The 15,638-nt window shown below is 55.7% G+C and overlaps 1 protein-coding gene across 4 annotated transcripts in view; it reads left to right on the forward strand.

Moving 5' to 3' along the window:
* The first annotated feature begins 374 nt into the window (after positions 1–374).
* Flnc (filamin C) overlaps positions 375–15,638 on the forward strand; it is a 28,147-nt gene continuing 12,883 nt past the window's right edge. For 2 of the 4 annotated variants that reach the window (XM_031381359.1, XM_031381361.1), the window contains exons 1-22: positions 375–1,063; positions 5,824–6,072; positions 7,559–7,656; positions 7,798–7,948; positions 8,039–8,157; positions 8,268–8,345; positions 8,520–8,682; positions 8,845–9,045; positions 9,404–9,466; positions 10,328–10,465; positions 10,815–10,941; positions 11,098–11,234; positions 11,443–11,636; positions 11,735–11,848; positions 12,423–12,566; positions 12,793–12,916; positions 13,058–13,218; positions 13,454–13,544; positions 13,639–13,808; positions 14,011–14,128; positions 14,213–14,475; positions 14,826–15,423. In XM_031381359.1, coding sequence (XP_031237219.1) covers positions 709–1,063; positions 5,824–6,072; positions 7,559–7,656; positions 7,798–7,948; positions 8,039–8,157; positions 8,268–8,345; positions 8,520–8,682; positions 8,845–9,045; positions 9,404–9,466; positions 10,328–10,465; positions 10,815–10,941; positions 11,098–11,234; positions 11,443–11,636; positions 11,735–11,848; positions 12,423–12,566; positions 12,793–12,916; positions 13,058–13,218; positions 13,454–13,544; positions 13,639–13,808; positions 14,011–14,128; positions 14,213–14,475; positions 14,826–15,423 — 3,856 coding nt within the window. In that variant the 5' untranslated portion in view covers positions 375–708. The remainder of the gene's footprint in view (positions 1,064–5,823; positions 6,073–7,558; positions 7,657–7,797; positions 7,949–8,038; positions 8,158–8,267; positions 8,346–8,519; positions 8,683–8,844; positions 9,046–9,403; positions 9,467–10,327; positions 10,466–10,814; positions 10,942–11,097; positions 11,235–11,442; positions 11,637–11,734; positions 11,849–12,422; positions 12,567–12,792; positions 12,917–13,057; positions 13,219–13,453; positions 13,545–13,638; positions 13,809–14,010; positions 14,129–14,212; positions 14,476–14,825; positions 15,424–15,638) is intronic. The other 2 variants (XM_031381360.1, XM_031381363.1) reach the window with 1 other exon arrangement.

Consider the following 15,638-nt stretch of genomic DNA (forward strand, 5'->3'; position numbering starts at 1 on the left):
ACACACACACACACACACACAAAATTTCCTTTCTGAGTTCTTCACAGGTGGACAATACAACCAGGCTAGAAGCCAGGCTTCCTAGGCTGTGTCAACAGCCTTGTCACCAACTCTAGAAAATTCTGTCAACACCAGATCAGTTTGTCTAGCCCTAACCACTGCCTCAGTTTCCCCCATTACTTTCTCAAACCCAGTCTGGGTGTGTGGAAGGAGCATACTTCACCCCTAAATGGCTGAGACTAGACTTGGGGTGTGCAGCGTGCGTGGGGAAGCTCGGGGCCAGCGCCCCCACCCCATCCCACTCCTGCGGCGGACTGCGTGGAGGAGGGGCGGGCGGAGGCGGGGCCCTGGGGCTCAGCGCGGCCCCCACCCGCGGGGCCGGGCGGCATTCCTGGGAGGCCGGCGCTCTGACGTGGACCCCGGGGCTGCGGGCGCGGCGGGGGGGTCGGTAGCCCGGGGGCTTCTTAAACCCCCTGCCCCGGCCCGGCCCGCACTTCCCGAGCACCGCTCCGCCCCGGGAGGGAGAGAGAGCCCGAGCCGGACAGCCCAGCAGCTCAGCCCAGGAGGCCCGCGAGCCCCGCCGCCCAGAGCGCTAGAGAAGTCTCCAAGAGCTCAGTGTCGCCGCGTCCCTCCCGACAGCGCCCCGACAGCATTCGCAGCCCGATCCCCAGGCCACGCTCCCCACCCCCGGGCCCCCGCCGCGCCACCATGATGAACAACAGCAACTACTCAGATGCCTCCGGCCTCGGCCTGGTTGACGAGGCGGACGAGATGCCGTCCACCGAGAAGGACCTAGCGGAGGACGCGCCGTGGAAGAAGATCCAGCAGAACACATTCACGCGGTGGTGCAACGAGCATCTCAAGTGTGTGGGCAAGCGCCTGACCGACCTGCAGCGAGACCTCAGCGACGGGCTGCGCCTCATCGCGCTGCTCGAAGTGCTCAGCCAGAAGCGCATGTACCGCAAGTTCCACCCGCGCCCCAACTTCCGCCAGATGAAGTTGGAAAATGTGTCTGTGGCCCTGGAGTTCCTGGAGCGCGAACACATCAAGCTCGTGTCCATCGGTCAGTGCGGGTCACAGGGAACGGCCACGGCGGGGGTAGGAACAGGGCACATAGGTGCGGGTACTGAGATCCAGAACAGAGAGTGGTTCCCTTGCCACGAGAGGACGCTGATTTCTCCCTTGCCAGGACAGGCTGGAGCCCAGGATACCCTCTAGGGACAGGTGGCACCCCTGAGAAGTCTCCTTCCGAAGTTGTCCGAACATCTTAGCTTCAGCCTCCCTACACACACTCCTACGGACCTGCTCAGTGTCCCCTTTTCCTTCCACCGGGCAACCCTTGCTTGCACATGCTTGCGAGGACAGAGCTGGTGCCCAGTGTTAAGTCCTTGGGGGCGTATCCCGCCACCCACAAGAAAGCATATGGCTTCCCATCCCCAATCATCTTAAGACAGGTCCCAATCATCTCTGGGATCTCAGGGCCCTGAGGCCAGGGAGACTAGGGGTCCGAAGCTCCCCCGAAGCGGTTGGCAGGCATATGCTCCCCATCTGGGATCTGGCCGGACTAGGGCAAACCTAAAAAGGCACTAAGCAACGTCCTGGGAGCTTTAACCCCTGATTGCCCTGGTTGCTTCAGTCATCTGGGAGGGGGACTCCTGCCTGTCCATGCCCTGTTCCAACCCACCGCCTGGCCTGGGATTGGCTGCGGCTAAGGGTCAAGCTGCCCTAGAGGGAGGGGAAGGCTGAGAAAGAGAGGAAGTCATTGAACGTAACCACATTTGGAAGGTGTGTCAGTTCTGAGTGGGGGTGGGGAGACACGCTAGTCCTGGGAGTCCAGAAGCCCAGGGTGGGTTTTTAGTGGCAAAAATCTGCCTCGCTCCTCACAGTCCTGCCCCGATAGGACCAAGGTTTCCGGTTTGCACCTTGGGTGAACTCTTAGAGCCCTTCTGGGATGTACTAGAAGGACCCCCTGGGAGTGTTCACCCCAGACCCTGGAAGGGAACTGTATATGGTGCCAGGTGATGTCTACCACTACACGCTGCCCGCTGAGACTTCACCATTTAACTAGATGTGTGTCCCCTCCCTAGTCTACCTCAGGGCCATTTCCAGGCCTCCGGAATTAGCAGCTGAGATCAGTGTGGGGCCCTTTGCCCTGTTCAGGCTTCTTCTTGGGCCTTACCTTTTCTAGTCCCAGTACTAACCACCCCCCTACACACACACACACACACACACACACACTCACACACACACACACCCCACCCTCCTGCCCTGGCCTGGAAATAGCCCTGTCTCCGTGACACAGCAGATGTCTCTGAGCTTTCCAGAAGGACAAGCCTGAGGACAAGGGGTGGGGGAGGGGGCCCTGGAGAGAGAGAGTATGTGTGTGTCTGTGTGTGTGTGTGTGTGTGTGTGTGTGTGTTGGTGTGTGTGTTGCAGAGCTAAAAATTAGGAGAGTATTGGTTGAGTATGGAGCCAAGGGGCTCAATCAAGATAAGCCAGCCCTGGGGCTGCTCCCACCTACACCTCCCTTCACCCTGGGATCTGACTGTCCCAGGTGGGGTCTCCAGGGGAAAGCCTGTAGCCTCTGTAAGACATTATAGGAAATGGCTCAGCCTCCCTTCCCTGCTGGCTGCGGGGGCGGTGGGCCCCTCTCCAGGCCTCATCCTTCCCCTGTGCACCTCTCCCCTCCCCCCATGGTGGTGCCTGGCTCCAGCCCCCTTGGCTCTGCTGCAAAGGGGCCGGCTCAGAGTAAAGGGGGGAAGAAGCCAGCGCTGGTTTGGGGGCGGGAGGGAAGCTCCAAGGTTCCCGCTGAGAGGAAGGGGAATTAGGCCCTGTTTGGGCCAAGTGGCTCTCCCCGAGTAGATGAGATAAGCTGTCAGCAATTCAGCAACTGAGCTGGGGCTGGGGCTGAGGCTGGAGGGAAGGGGCACAAACACCAGCCAGAGGTCCCCAGGCGATAGACAGGGAGTGTCCCAAGGAGGGATTGTCCGACTTACTCTGGCTCCCCATCCTATCTAGAAGTGGGAAGGGATCTCCCACCAGATACTGTCTCCGGACTAACCCTGAATGAACGTCTGGGTACCTGAGGGTGGGGTACTCAGAGACTCCCCACTTCTCACTAGAAGGAAAGTTGGGGCCTGGAAAGGTTGCTGCTGACACCTGGAAGAACTCTAGGCCTGGCTTGGGTTGAAGGAGCTCGGGAACCCTCTTACCCCCCAGCGCTGGATGCAAGCCCCCCCACACACACACACCCTCTCAGCCCCTCCAAACAAAGAGGCCTATGAGGCAGCTCTGCCCCACAGCTGTTCTCCAGTTGCTATTCCTTCTCTTAGAGCCAATAGCTGAGGGAGGGGCTGGAGGGGACAGCAGCTGTCCCAGCCCCTCCCTTGGCTAGCCCTATCTCCTCCCCTCTATTCTAAGCAAGGAGTGGGGGTCACAAACTAGCTGTCTGGCTCCTCCTACCCCTTGGGGGTGATCCCCAGGCCAGCAGAGAAAGCAGACTCTTGACGGGATGCTGTGCTCCACCACCCTCTCCCCTGCCTGGCCTCCTGAGAGGGTGGAAGGAGAGAAAGGTCACAGCTTCCAGGGTGTAGTTCTGGGCCTGCTACCCAACCCCCTTCTGTCCTAACCAGGGGACCACTTGCTGTCTGGCCCAAGGCCAGTTGCTAAGGAGAAACCTCTCTCTCCAGCAACTATGAATGACACCTCCCGCCCCCAGCTCCATCCCCTCCCAACACTGCAGCTTCAAGGTCTCCCTCCCAGAGGTCTGGCTCCAGTTTTGGAAGAAGCCTTCAGGAGCCTGTGAGCCTGGCTTGGGCTTAGGCAGCTGTGAAAGAAGCTGAGGGGTTCCCCGGGTGTCCAGACTGTGTGAAAGTGTTGTGAGCCCATGTTTGAGAGAGCGAAAGCACCAGGAGGTGGTGTGTCATGGAATCTGAGAGCTGCCAAACCATTGTGCTGCAGTGAACCCAGGGGGAAGGGGCGGGCTGCAGGGCCGCTGGGGAAGGAAGGATGAATCAGTGGTAGGGAAGCCCGGGGGACGTGGATTCCTCAGTCCTGGGGGCAGGTGGGGGTGGAGCGGTGGATGACAGAGGCTCCCCAGGCCCTCTGACCTGAGGAAAGGAGAACAGAAAACAATTCGTAATAGGCTGCCTCCAATCTCACCATCTCTGTCTCTCAGGAAACATCAGTAAACAAGACAGAGCCTCCGATCACTTTCTAGCCTACACGCAGGGCTCAGGGAAGTCAGTAGATTTCAGACCTCCATTACACTATACAAATATGCCGGATTCCAAAATCTATAGTCTACCAGTTGTGGTCCAAAGTATCCCTGAGAATTGAGTCCACATGTGCGGTATTTCCCCTCCCTCCTGGAAGATGCCATTGACCCTCAGCATGAGGCAACGCAACTTCCTAGTTTTATCAGAGCAGATACTGTGTACACCTCCTCTCCTCCCAGACCCTGTGTGTTTCAGATGGCCTTTTAGCTTTCAGGGCAGAGAGTAGGCAGGATTGATCTGGTCCTATTCAACTTTAACTTAAGCTTTCAAAGTAGTCATCCACTTTTACTGAGACACTGTAAAGTTTGAGCCCCACCATAAAAACATAAAATCCAGGGGAGATGGCTGAGTTGGTAAAGTACTTGCCATGCAAGCCTGGGGGCCTGAGATCAGATCCCAAACACCCATGTAAAAAGCCGGTCCCAATACTGGGAGGTGGAGGTAGAAGATACCTGGGGATGCCCAGCCAGCAAGTCTGGCCAAATTGGTAAGTTCAGTGAGAGACCCTGTCAAAAAAAAAAGGCGAAGAGTGATTAGGAAAGATACCTGACATTGATCGATGTGTGGTACACTCTTGGGCACACACACATATACACACATTCAAGGTCAAGAATGGAGGAAGCTAAAAGAAGAATTTATCAATTGATCTTATGTAAAATGACAAAATGCAAACAGAAAGCAGATGATTTGTTGCCTGGGAATGTGGGGGCATGACAGGCAGGAGAGAGGACCACAGCAGGCATGACAGGCAGGAGAGAGGACCACAGAAGGGTATGACAGGCAGGAGAGAGGACCACAGAAGGGTGTGACAGGCAGGAGAGAGGACCATAGAAGGCATGACAGGCAGAAGAGAGGACCACAGAAGGGTATGACAGGCGGGAGAGAGGACCACAGAAGTGTATATATGAGAACATTTGAGGAGTGATGGTTATACTTATTTCATGCCAATAGTTTTGTAGGTATGCCCTATTGTCAAAGCTTATCAGATTATCTTCTTTAATATGTTCAGCCTGTGCTATAAACACAAACAGCTAAAATAAAACAAGAAGCCCTGGATGTGGCTTCGTTGATAGAGTGCTTACCTGAAATGCACAAGGCCCTGAGTTTGACCCCAGTGCTACATAAACAGATGGAGCACTTATACCTATAATATCAGGACTCAGGAAGCAGAGGCCGGAGGATCAGGAATTCAGAGCTACAGTTTAGGCTACATAAGACCCCAACTCAAAACAGAATCACTGTCTGGCCCTAAGAGGCCATTTCAGAAGGACACTTGCTTAGATGGGAGGAAGACCCCAGTGCTGGAGGAGCTTAGGGTAGAGGAAGGGGTACCAAAGAGGGAAGGAAGCAGCCTGTTTCTGAAGATGAGACCTCATATCTGGCCATGGGAGTAAGCAAAAGACTTTGGTAGGCAGAGAAAATAGGTCCCAGAGAGAGGAGGAATCTAACCCTATGGCTCAAACAGCTGTTCCAGGGGCAATGTGGGTGAGAGAGGGTACCACCTCGTGGTGCCCTTCTGAGCAGGCTTGTTCCCCTCTCTCTGCAGACAGCAAGGCTATCGTGGATGGGAACCTGAAGCTGATCCTGGGCCTGATCTGGACACTGATCCTTCACTACTCCATCTCCATGCCCATGTGGGAGGATGAAGATGATGAGGATGCCCGCAAACAGACACCCAAGCAGCGTCTGCTCGGCTGGATCCAAAACAAAGTGCCCCAGCTGCCCATTACCAACTTTAACAGAGACTGGCAGGACGGCAAGGCTCTGGGTGCCCTGGTTGACAACTGTGCCCCGGGTGAGTAGGCCAGTGGACACACCGCAGAACTTAGCCCTATAGGAGACCGGGAGAGAATCTGTAGATACTGAACGAGATTCATACTTGTCTTGATGCCCACCCCAGGGCCTTATGGATCAGGATCGCTGTGGGGTTTGAGCCTCTTCCAGAAGTTGCTGGGATCAAGCTGCTCCTGGTTGCTGGGCTAGATTCACTAGAAGCAAGAGAAGGTTTCCAACCAGTCATTTTATAGGCAAGCCTAGAAGTCCAGAGAGGGATAGGGATTTGTCCAAAAACACACTCCAGAAGTCACCTCAGAGGCCGGGGCTTATTTCCTCACCTGGACACCATTCCTTTACTCTAGTGGAAAGAAATGAAATAGGTGGGACTTACAGCAAGAACTCCTTAGTTATATACAGAAACGACTCTTTGTACAATCCTTGGGATGGCTTTGAGAAAAGTTTGAGGGCCAGGATGGTGTCATTGTGTTGTCCAGTGACAGGTGGCTCTGGCCTGTCCTTCTGGGCCAGCCTGATTAGACCTGAACAGGTCAGAACCCTTAGAGGACTGAACAGCACAGGCCAGAGCCCCACCTAAGGTCCAACTCCTTCCTGACTGTCATCTACAGTGGGGGCAGTTGGCCAGAGGAGCTTCAGCCCCTTGGGGGAATCCTCCCCCGCCCTGGGGTCAGCTGGGGAGCAGGGATGGGGAGGCGGGGGCATGCAGCCTGGGAAGCATTCCCAGCTGCTGAGCCATTGCCCAAAGCTGGCGTGGCTGCCAGCAGTGAGCTCAGCTGTTCCAGCCAGTCATGGATTCCAGCCTGTGAGCGGGCCCCTTCCTCATCACTGTTATCAAACCTTCTATCTCTGTCTTGAACCAAGCTGCCCCTGACCCTACAACCAGCCCTTCACAGGCGATCTGGGGTTCTGTCAGCCTCCTATCTGCCAGGAGGCTAGACACTCAATGTCCATACAGAGGAACCCATCTTCCTGCTTCAATGCTGCTTTATTTGATGCCTCAGTTTCCCCAACAGGCAGTTAAGAAGGGAGAGAGAGTTATCCCTAAGGCTAGTGTGGAGTAGCTTAGAGTGGTTGGGATTTCTGGGCACCTGTGAAGATGCATCATGGAGTTGGGAGACAGAGCCCTCACCTTCTGTCTACCCTAAGGCAGCTTGACATGTATGTGGGGGTCCTTTGTTGGATTATGGGGCTCGGGGTCTCTGCTAGGCCTTGGGTTAAGCAGGATGCTGGCTGGTAGGGCTGGTGCCAGGCTGCATCATCAGGGGTGGGGACAGGAGAAAGGCCTCATTGTTGATGCTACTAGCAAGGACTGCTGTGCCTTGACATGGTGATTGGCTGCAATGTCAGAGGATAGTGGGAAACTGACTGGGGAAGGTCCTAGAGCTGACCAGAAAGGATGTGAAGCCATGGCCTCTCGGATTATTGGCCGAACAAAGACTCTGTGCTAGCTCCATGGCTTACTGTTTGTTCTCCCACCCTCTCTCTAGGTCTCTGCCCTGACTGGGAAGCCTGGGACCCCAACCAACCTGTGCAGAATGCCAGAGAGGCCATGCAGCAAGCTGATGACTGGCTCGGTGTGCCCCAGGTACACTGGCAGATGGCATAGTAGGGCATGGGGGAGTGGGTGGGAAGGAAAATGGAGAGGTAAGAACTGTGTAGATACCTGGCAAGGAAGCAGGTAGGAACTGGGAGGGCAATGCACAACCATCCTTTCTTCCTACGGCAGGTGATTGCCCCTGAAGAGATCGTGGATCCCAACGTGGATGAGCACTCCGTCATGACCTACCTGTCCCAGTTTCCTAAGGCCAAGCTCAAACCCGGTGCCCCTGTTCGATCTAAACAGCTGAATCCCAAGAAAGCCATTGCCTATGGGCCCGGTATGTGTGAAGTCCTAAGAGCCTTCCCGAGGGAGGCATCTGGGCAGGTAGAGGACCTTTGAGTGATCTGGACTCTGCTTCTGTCCGCAGGCATTGAGCCCCAGGGCAACACTGTGCTGCAGCCTGCCCACTTCACTGTGCAGACAGTAGATGCTGGTGTGGGGGAGGTGCTGGTCTACATTGAGGACCCCGAGGGACACACTGAAGAGGTACAGTGGAGCGCTGGAGGTGAAGGGAACAGTAGGGGATGGGACAGAGGAGTCCTAGGATCAGTCAGGGTTACAACTGTGTGATCTTCAACCTTTTTCCTTCCCAACAGGCCAAAGTGGTTCCCAACAATGACAAGGACCGCACATATGCCGTCTCCTATGTGCCCAAGGTTGCTGGGTTACACAAGGTATCTCCTCAGAGGCACTCCTGGCTACTCACGACTGTTGCCTTCACCGCTGTCCCTCTCAGCTCACCCCCACTGCCATTGTCCACCTGGCACCCTCACTTTGCCTCTCTACTCCCTCAGAACTAGTCTCCCCTAGAAGTTAACCTTTGTCCCCCTCTCCCACTCCCGTCCCAGGTGACCGTGCTCTTTGCTGGCCAGAACATCGAGCGTAGTCCCTTTGAGGTGAATGTGGGCATGGCTCTCGGGGATGCCAACAAGGTATCAGCCCGTGGCCCTGGTCTGGAACCTGTGGGTAATGTGGCCAACAAACCCACCTACTTTGACATCTATACTGCCGGTAAATGTTAGCCCAGGATGGGTTGAGTGGGAGCCTCTGACAGTGTATGAGTGTGGGGCTGAGCCAGATCCTAGGTGATGGTGGTAGGGTGGTTCCAGGATGAGGGAGCCTGATCAGATGTGTGTGTCCAGAGTGTGCTACTGACAGCCTTGTCCTTTGCAGGGGCTGGCACTGGTGATGTCGCTGTGGTGATCGTGGACCCGCAGGGGCGGCGGGATACAGTCGAGGTGGCCCTGGAGGACAAGGGTGACAACACATTCCGCTGCATGTACAGGCCTGTGATGGAGGGGCCACACACCGTGCATGTGGCCTTTGCTGGTGCACCCATCACCCGGAGCCCTTTCCCTGTCCACGTGGCAGAAGGTAAGGGTGCTTTTACCTCACCAAAGCTCACCACCAAACTTCAGGTCTGAGGATTGATGTAGCACTTAACCCACAGGGCTGGAGGTGGGGGTGGTAGCTAACTGTGGGCTTGAGTCAGGCAGGGGCAACTGGGGCTCTGGAGGGATCTCTTTTATCATCCCTCCACCCCAAGGAGGCTGGTATAGGTAAGAGGGGGTTCAGAGACCACAGGGAAAGAGACCAGAATATAGGCCACCTGGAAGGTTTGGGAGAGGTGTCACGGGGCCACACTGGTGGAGCACGCCTGGCATGTTCTCACCTGTGTGCGAGGCCCTCAGTTGGTGATCCTACCCATAACTGGTTCTCTCCCTGTACTCAGTGCCCTTGCCGCCGCCCACCCCCTCTGTACCCATCGTCCACCAGGCCAAGAGAGTGGCGCCACGTTAGTACTCGCCAGTGGAGGTGGGGCCAGGCATGGCCTTAGCTGGCTGGCCTCACCCGTGCTTGTGGCATGCCCACACGGTGTGGATCGCTCCCGTTCTGTGGCCTTCTGTGACAGGCTGGAGTGCCAAGCCGTTGTATGTGTTCTCTGGCAGGTTTAGTCTTGTTTCGCTGTCTGCCTTGTGGTCTCTGTCACAAACTTTAGATTCTGTCCCACCATCTACCCATGTGCCGTGCCTGGCCCCAGCTGCTGAACCACTGCCTGGATTCTGTGGCAGCGTCTGAGCTCTGCGCCACTGGCCGTGCCCCGTGCTCTCTGGCAGGCCTGGGTTATATGTCACTGTCAGTTCTGTGAGCCCCGTGAGCTCCATGCCGTTTTCTGTATTGTACCAGGCTGGTTTCAATGCATTGCCCCGTGCGCAGCAGAAGGCTTGATGCTACATGGAACACCTCTTGTTCCATGGCGGTGCTGGGTTTCGTGGCATGCCACAGTTTGTGAGGCAGCTATGGAGGTGCTGAGAAAACCTAGGGCTATAGTGGAAAGCCTTAAGTGTGGATAGAGAGTGCCCCTTGTCTCTTAGCCCACGAGGTGCAGAATCTGCCACATCTTTATCTTAAGTGGCTCCAAGGAAAGGCTCTGACCTGGGTCTGCAGCCAGATCTCTGCCCAGCGCACAGCATTGCTCCCAGCAGACCCAGTTCTGTGCTGGACACAGAAAGCATGGGGCAGGGTTGCATGAGGCTGTGCCCAGTGCCTGGGAGGGGTCAGGAGATCCATGCACAGTAAGGTGGTCAGGGACAGGAACTTGGCCTTCGTCCAGGGCCATTCAGCACCCAAACCTTCGGTCTCTTCCTCTCCCTAGCCTGTAATCCCAATGCCTGCAGAGCCTCTGGGCGAGGCCTGCAGCCTAAAGGTGTGCGTGTGAAAGAGGTGGCTGACTTCAAGGTGTTCACCAAGGGTGCTGGCAGCGGGGAGCTCAAGGTCACAGTCAAAGGTCCAAGTGAGTGCCCGGGCCCGGGGCTGGGGGACTGGACAGTAGTTTTGACAATCTGAGGGCAATGACAGCCAGGACACACAGCTCCACCCCGAGATTCCAGAGACATGGTGACCCATGGACTCTCCTCTCTGCCTCAGTTTCCCAGTCTGAAAACTGGAGCTACTTGTCTCTACCTTGTGTGCTGCACTGGACTCTTTGCTCAGGGACAACCCATGGTCCTGCCATAAGTTTCAGCTCTGCCCGTTGGTAGCACCTTCCTCAGATGGGCCTAGGTCCCAAGGACTCTTTGAGGGGACAAAAAACCTGGGACTCCCAGACTCTGACCTTTACTCTGTGACCTTCATCCCCTCAGAGGGCACAGAGGAGCCAGTGAAAGTGCGGGAGGCTGGAGACGGTGTGTTCGAGTGCGAGTACTACCCAGTGGTACCTGGGAAGTATGTGGTGACCATCACTTGGGGCGGCTATGCCATTCCCCGCAGGTAAGTACAACACCTCCTCCCTGTCTGCATCCCCCTGTCTGGGTCAATGGCTGCAAAGAAAGGAAGATGCTCCTGGAGATTTGAAGGAAGAGAAGAGGCCTGCCTCTGGCAGGGGCACTTCCTGACGCTGATGCCAGCTCTTTCCTTTATTCCTAGTCCTTTTGAGGTCCAGGTGAGCCCAGAGGCTGGAGCCCAGAAAGTGCGGGCATGGGGTCCAGGGTTGGAGACTGGCCAAGTGGGCAAGTCAGCTGACTTCGTGGTGGAAGCCATCGGCACAGAAGTGGGGACTCTGGGTAAGTGGCTGGGTGGCATGAGGTATGTGACAAAGGACTGATCGCCAAGGAGGGGCTGGGGAAGATAGTGAGACTGGGAAGGCTGTCAGGATAAGCGTAGAGTGGGGACATAGGGGTAACTGGGCTGGGAGCAGAAGGAAACATGGGGGACCTGCCTGAAAGGCCTGGCTGTGCCTTATGGTCTCTGACCCTTCCCACCTCTCTCCAGGCTTCTCCATCGAGGGGCCCTCGCAAGCCAAGATTGAATGTGATGACAAAGGCGACGGCTCCTGTGACGTGCGGTACTGGCCCACGGAGCCTGGGGAGTATGCTGTGCATGTCATCTGTGACGATGAGGACATCCGGGACTCACCTTTCATTGCCCACATCCAGCCAGCCCCACCAGACTGCTTCCCAGACAAGGTGGGGTCTTAGCTCCCACACTCGATTTGGACTGGGCTCAGGTGCTCTATTCCTCCTCCTGTCCCCAACCCAGCCCCCCTCTCTTGTTTGGAACATAGGTGAAAGCCTTTGGACCTGGCCTGGAGCCCACTGGCTGCATCGTGGACAGGCCTGCTGAGTTCACCATTGATGCCCGTGCTGCTGGCAAGGGAGATTTGAAGCTCTATGCCCAGGTGCGACACCGCTGTCTCCACTGTGCCCTACTACCCCACATAGGGGCCTCCAGAATGGAGGTTGTAGTATCCCAGAAGGACAGGATTGAGTCTAACGTTTGTCATACTTCTGTGGAAAATTAAAACCATATTTTCTTACAGACGGTAATCTTAAAAGCATTTTCAAAAATTCATGTTTGAATCAATAATTTGAAATTGAAAGATGATTTTACCATGTGACATTGGCTTCAAGTCAGTTTAACAAATTAGTGTCCACTGACCCCTAAAGGTCTTGAAGCTCCGAGGAGACAGTTGTTCTTTAAAAAGCTTGTTAGTCAATTTTAGGAACATTGATTTAACCTCTCCCTGACTACTAACACATAAGCTAAACATAAGGTTGGAAGCAGGCCACACAGGTGACTTCATGCCAAGTCTTTTGGCTGCCACCGAAGCACCACGGTCTGACATCAGTAGCTGGACCTTGGAGTGGGTGTGTAGATACTGGTTTGGGAATAGAGAAGTGCAGAGTCTTCCTGATCCAGCAGAGGGTGCACTGGGAGACCTGTGACCTTCTCTGCTCCTCTGGTACCCACAGGATGCAGATGGCTGCCCCATCGACATCAAGGTGATCCCCAATGGTGATGGTACCTTCCGCTGCTCCTACGTGCCTACCAAGCCCATTAAGCATACTATCATCGTCTCCTGGGGAGGTGTCAACGTACCCAAGAGCCCCTTCAGGGTATGTCCACCAATGCTGCCCCTTGCACACTACCACCAGGAGTCCCAAGGAATTCGGGCCCAATGCAGCAGATTTTGGCTGTCCTGGATGCTCTGCGAGTTTCCCTTCCTCAAGGGCCCCACAAAGAGGCTAAGATTGGTCCAGCTGAGGCTAGGCTTGGGGAGTTACTGGGAAGGGTTAGCCTTGAGCCATGCCTACTCCCTGAGCATAAAACCCCTGCCCACAGGTGAATGTGGGAGAAGGCAGCCATCCTGAGCGGGTAAAGGTATATGGCCCCGGAGTAGAGAAGACAGGCCTTAAAGCTAACGAACCCACCTATTTCACAGTAGACTGCAGTGAAGCCGGACAAGGTGAGCCACTCCCTCGGGGGCGTGTTCTGGTTGGGAAGGGCTTGAATCCACTAGAACCCATTGCCTGGGCACAGTTCCAGGAGCCTCTAATGGGAGAAGCTCTTAAGCCTCACACACAGGCTGGGCCCTTCCTCCCCTCAGGTGATGTGAGCATTGGCATCAAGTGTGCCCCTGGCGTGGTGGGGCCTGTGGAAGCTGACATAGACTTTGACATCATCAAGAATGACAATGACACCTTCACAGTCAAGTACACACCGCCAGGGGCCGGCCACTACACGATCATGGTGCTGTTTGCCAACCAGGTATGTTAGCCCTCACCTACAGTTGGTAGCCGTGGGCTTGCATGCTAAAGGTCTGGGAAGGCTGTTGGAAATGAGTTGTTTCTGAGGCCGAAAGCAATTACATAGAGGCTGTAGAGTGAGTCCTCTGTATGTGTCTCAGTCAACGTGATGGTGATGTACCCTCACTGGGTACCTGGATGGCATCTAGGTCAATACTGTCCCCTGGGAAACCTGACTAAGCCTTTTCCACATCCAGGAGATTCCTGCCAGTCCCTTCCACATCAAAGTGGACCCGTCCCATGACGCTAGTAAGGTCAAGGCTGAGGGCCCTGGGCTGAGCCGCACAGGTAGCTGTCTGGACAAGGATGGAGCTGGTAGGAGTTGGGGTTGGGGATAATTGGTCCCCAGGCTCTCACTGCCATCTCTCGTGGGGGCTTCCAGGTGTGGAAGTTGGAAAGCCGACTCACTTTACTGTGCTGACCAAGGGAGCTGGCAAGGCCAAGCTGGACGTGCACTTTGCTGGGGCAGCCAAGGGCGAGGCCGTGCGAGACTTTGAAATCATTGACAACCATGACTATTCATATACTGTCAAGTACACTGCTGTCCAGCAGGTATGTCTCATCCCCTCATGCCTTTCCCTCTGCTGCTGATGCATCGGACCTGAAAAAAAAACCTCCTCGGCCTTCTCAGGCCCTTGGCCACTTCCTATCCCCTGCCCACTCTTGCTCTAGGTCGATGAACTGCAGCGTCCAAGGAGTTGCTACCAGATTGTATCTAAACCACCCCATTCTGACTTTCTCTTTTACCCAATAGGGCAACATGGCAGTGACAGTGACCTACGGTGGGGACCCTGTCCCCAAAAGCCCCTTTGTGGTGAATGTGGCACCCCCACTGGACCTCAGCAAAGTCAAAGTTCAAGGCCTTAACAGCAGTAAGTGAAGAGCCACCCTGGGGTCTTGGGGTGTTTGGGTGAGCCGCAGGAGCCTACTTACAGTATCCCTTGCCCTCCATCCAGAGGTAGCTGTGGGACAGGAACAGGCATTCTCGGTGAATACCAGAGGGGCTGGTGGTCAGGGCCAGCTAGATGTGCGGATGACCTCACCCTCCCGACGGCCTATCCCCTGCAAGCTGGAGCCTGGGGGTGGAGCAGAAGCCCAGGCTGTCCGCTACATGCCCCCTGAAGAGGGACCATACAAGGTGGACATTACCTATGATGGTCACCCAGTGCCTGGGAGCCCCTTTGCTGTGGAAGGCGTCCTGCCCCCTGACCCCTCCAAGGTAAAATATATGGGGTTGGTGGGATCAGGAGTTGGGGGCTGATAGAAAAGACGGATGCATTCAAGTCAGAGACCGGAAGGACAGATGTGCCTGGAACATCCAGGGCCGTCCTCTACGTAGGGCCTGTTTTAGAGACAGCTTAGTTGTTGAAAGCTGGCCGTGGAATCTGACCTGAGCTTGAATCTCACTGTTACTTCATCTCCGCCTCAACGTCCTCTCCTGGAGCTGAAACCACTCTGCTATGTAGTAGCTGCTACGGCTCAAGGTGCTTAGCTAGGTGGCAGCCACAGAGGCTGGGAGCTTAGGCGAAACCAAGCTCAGGGGACTAGCAAATGTGTTCATCTTCCTAGGTCTGCGCATATGGCCCTGGTCTCAAGGGTGGGCTTGTAGGCACCCCGGCACCATTCTCCATTGACACCAAGGGGGCCGGCACAGGAGGCCTGGGGCTGACTGTCGAGGGCCCCTGCGAAGCCAAGATCGAGTGCCAAGACAATGGTGATGGATCTTGTGCAGTCAGCTACCTGCCCACGGAGCCAGGCGAGTACACCATCAATATCCTGTTTGCTGAAGCCCACATCCCTGGCTCACCCTTCAAGGCCACCATCCAGCCTGTGTTCGACCCAAGCAAGGTGAGAGCCAGTGGGCCAGGCCTGGAGCGTGGCAAGGCTGGAGAGGCAGCCACCTTCACCGTGGACTGCTCGGAAGCGGGCGAGGCAGAGCTGACCATCGAGATCCTGTCAGACGCTGGTGTCAAGGCTGAGGTGCTGATCCACAACAACGCGGATGGCACCTACCACATCACCTACAGCCCCGCCTTCCCCGGCACCTACACCATCACCATCAAGTATGGCGGCCACCCCATACCCAAGTTCCCCACCCGTGTCCACGTGCAGCCTGCAGTTGATACCAGTGGCATCAAGGTCTCTGGGCCTGGTGTGGAGCCACATGGTAAGAGAGGAGCAGCACAGTGTGTCGAGTTATGGGGCTAGGTCTGGAAGGAGGGAGGAGAGCTGGGGGGTGGGCAGATGGAGGTTTCAGGGGCTCACTACACCAGAAGAGGACCGAGGGGGTTCCAAAAGGGCATGAAGGTTATTCTCTGCTCTTGTGACAAATGGCATCTGCCCCTGGGCACTGTTCTGGTGAGATCTTTGAACTCAATTTAA

Source organism: Mastomys coucha, unplaced genomic scaffold (assembly GCF_008632895.1).
Source record: "Mastomys coucha isolate ucsf_1 unplaced genomic scaffold, UCSF_Mcou_1 pScaffold20, whole genome shotgun sequence".
In the NCBI taxonomy this organism is placed as follows: domain Eukaryota; kingdom Metazoa; phylum Chordata; class Mammalia; order Rodentia; family Muridae; genus Mastomys; species Mastomys coucha.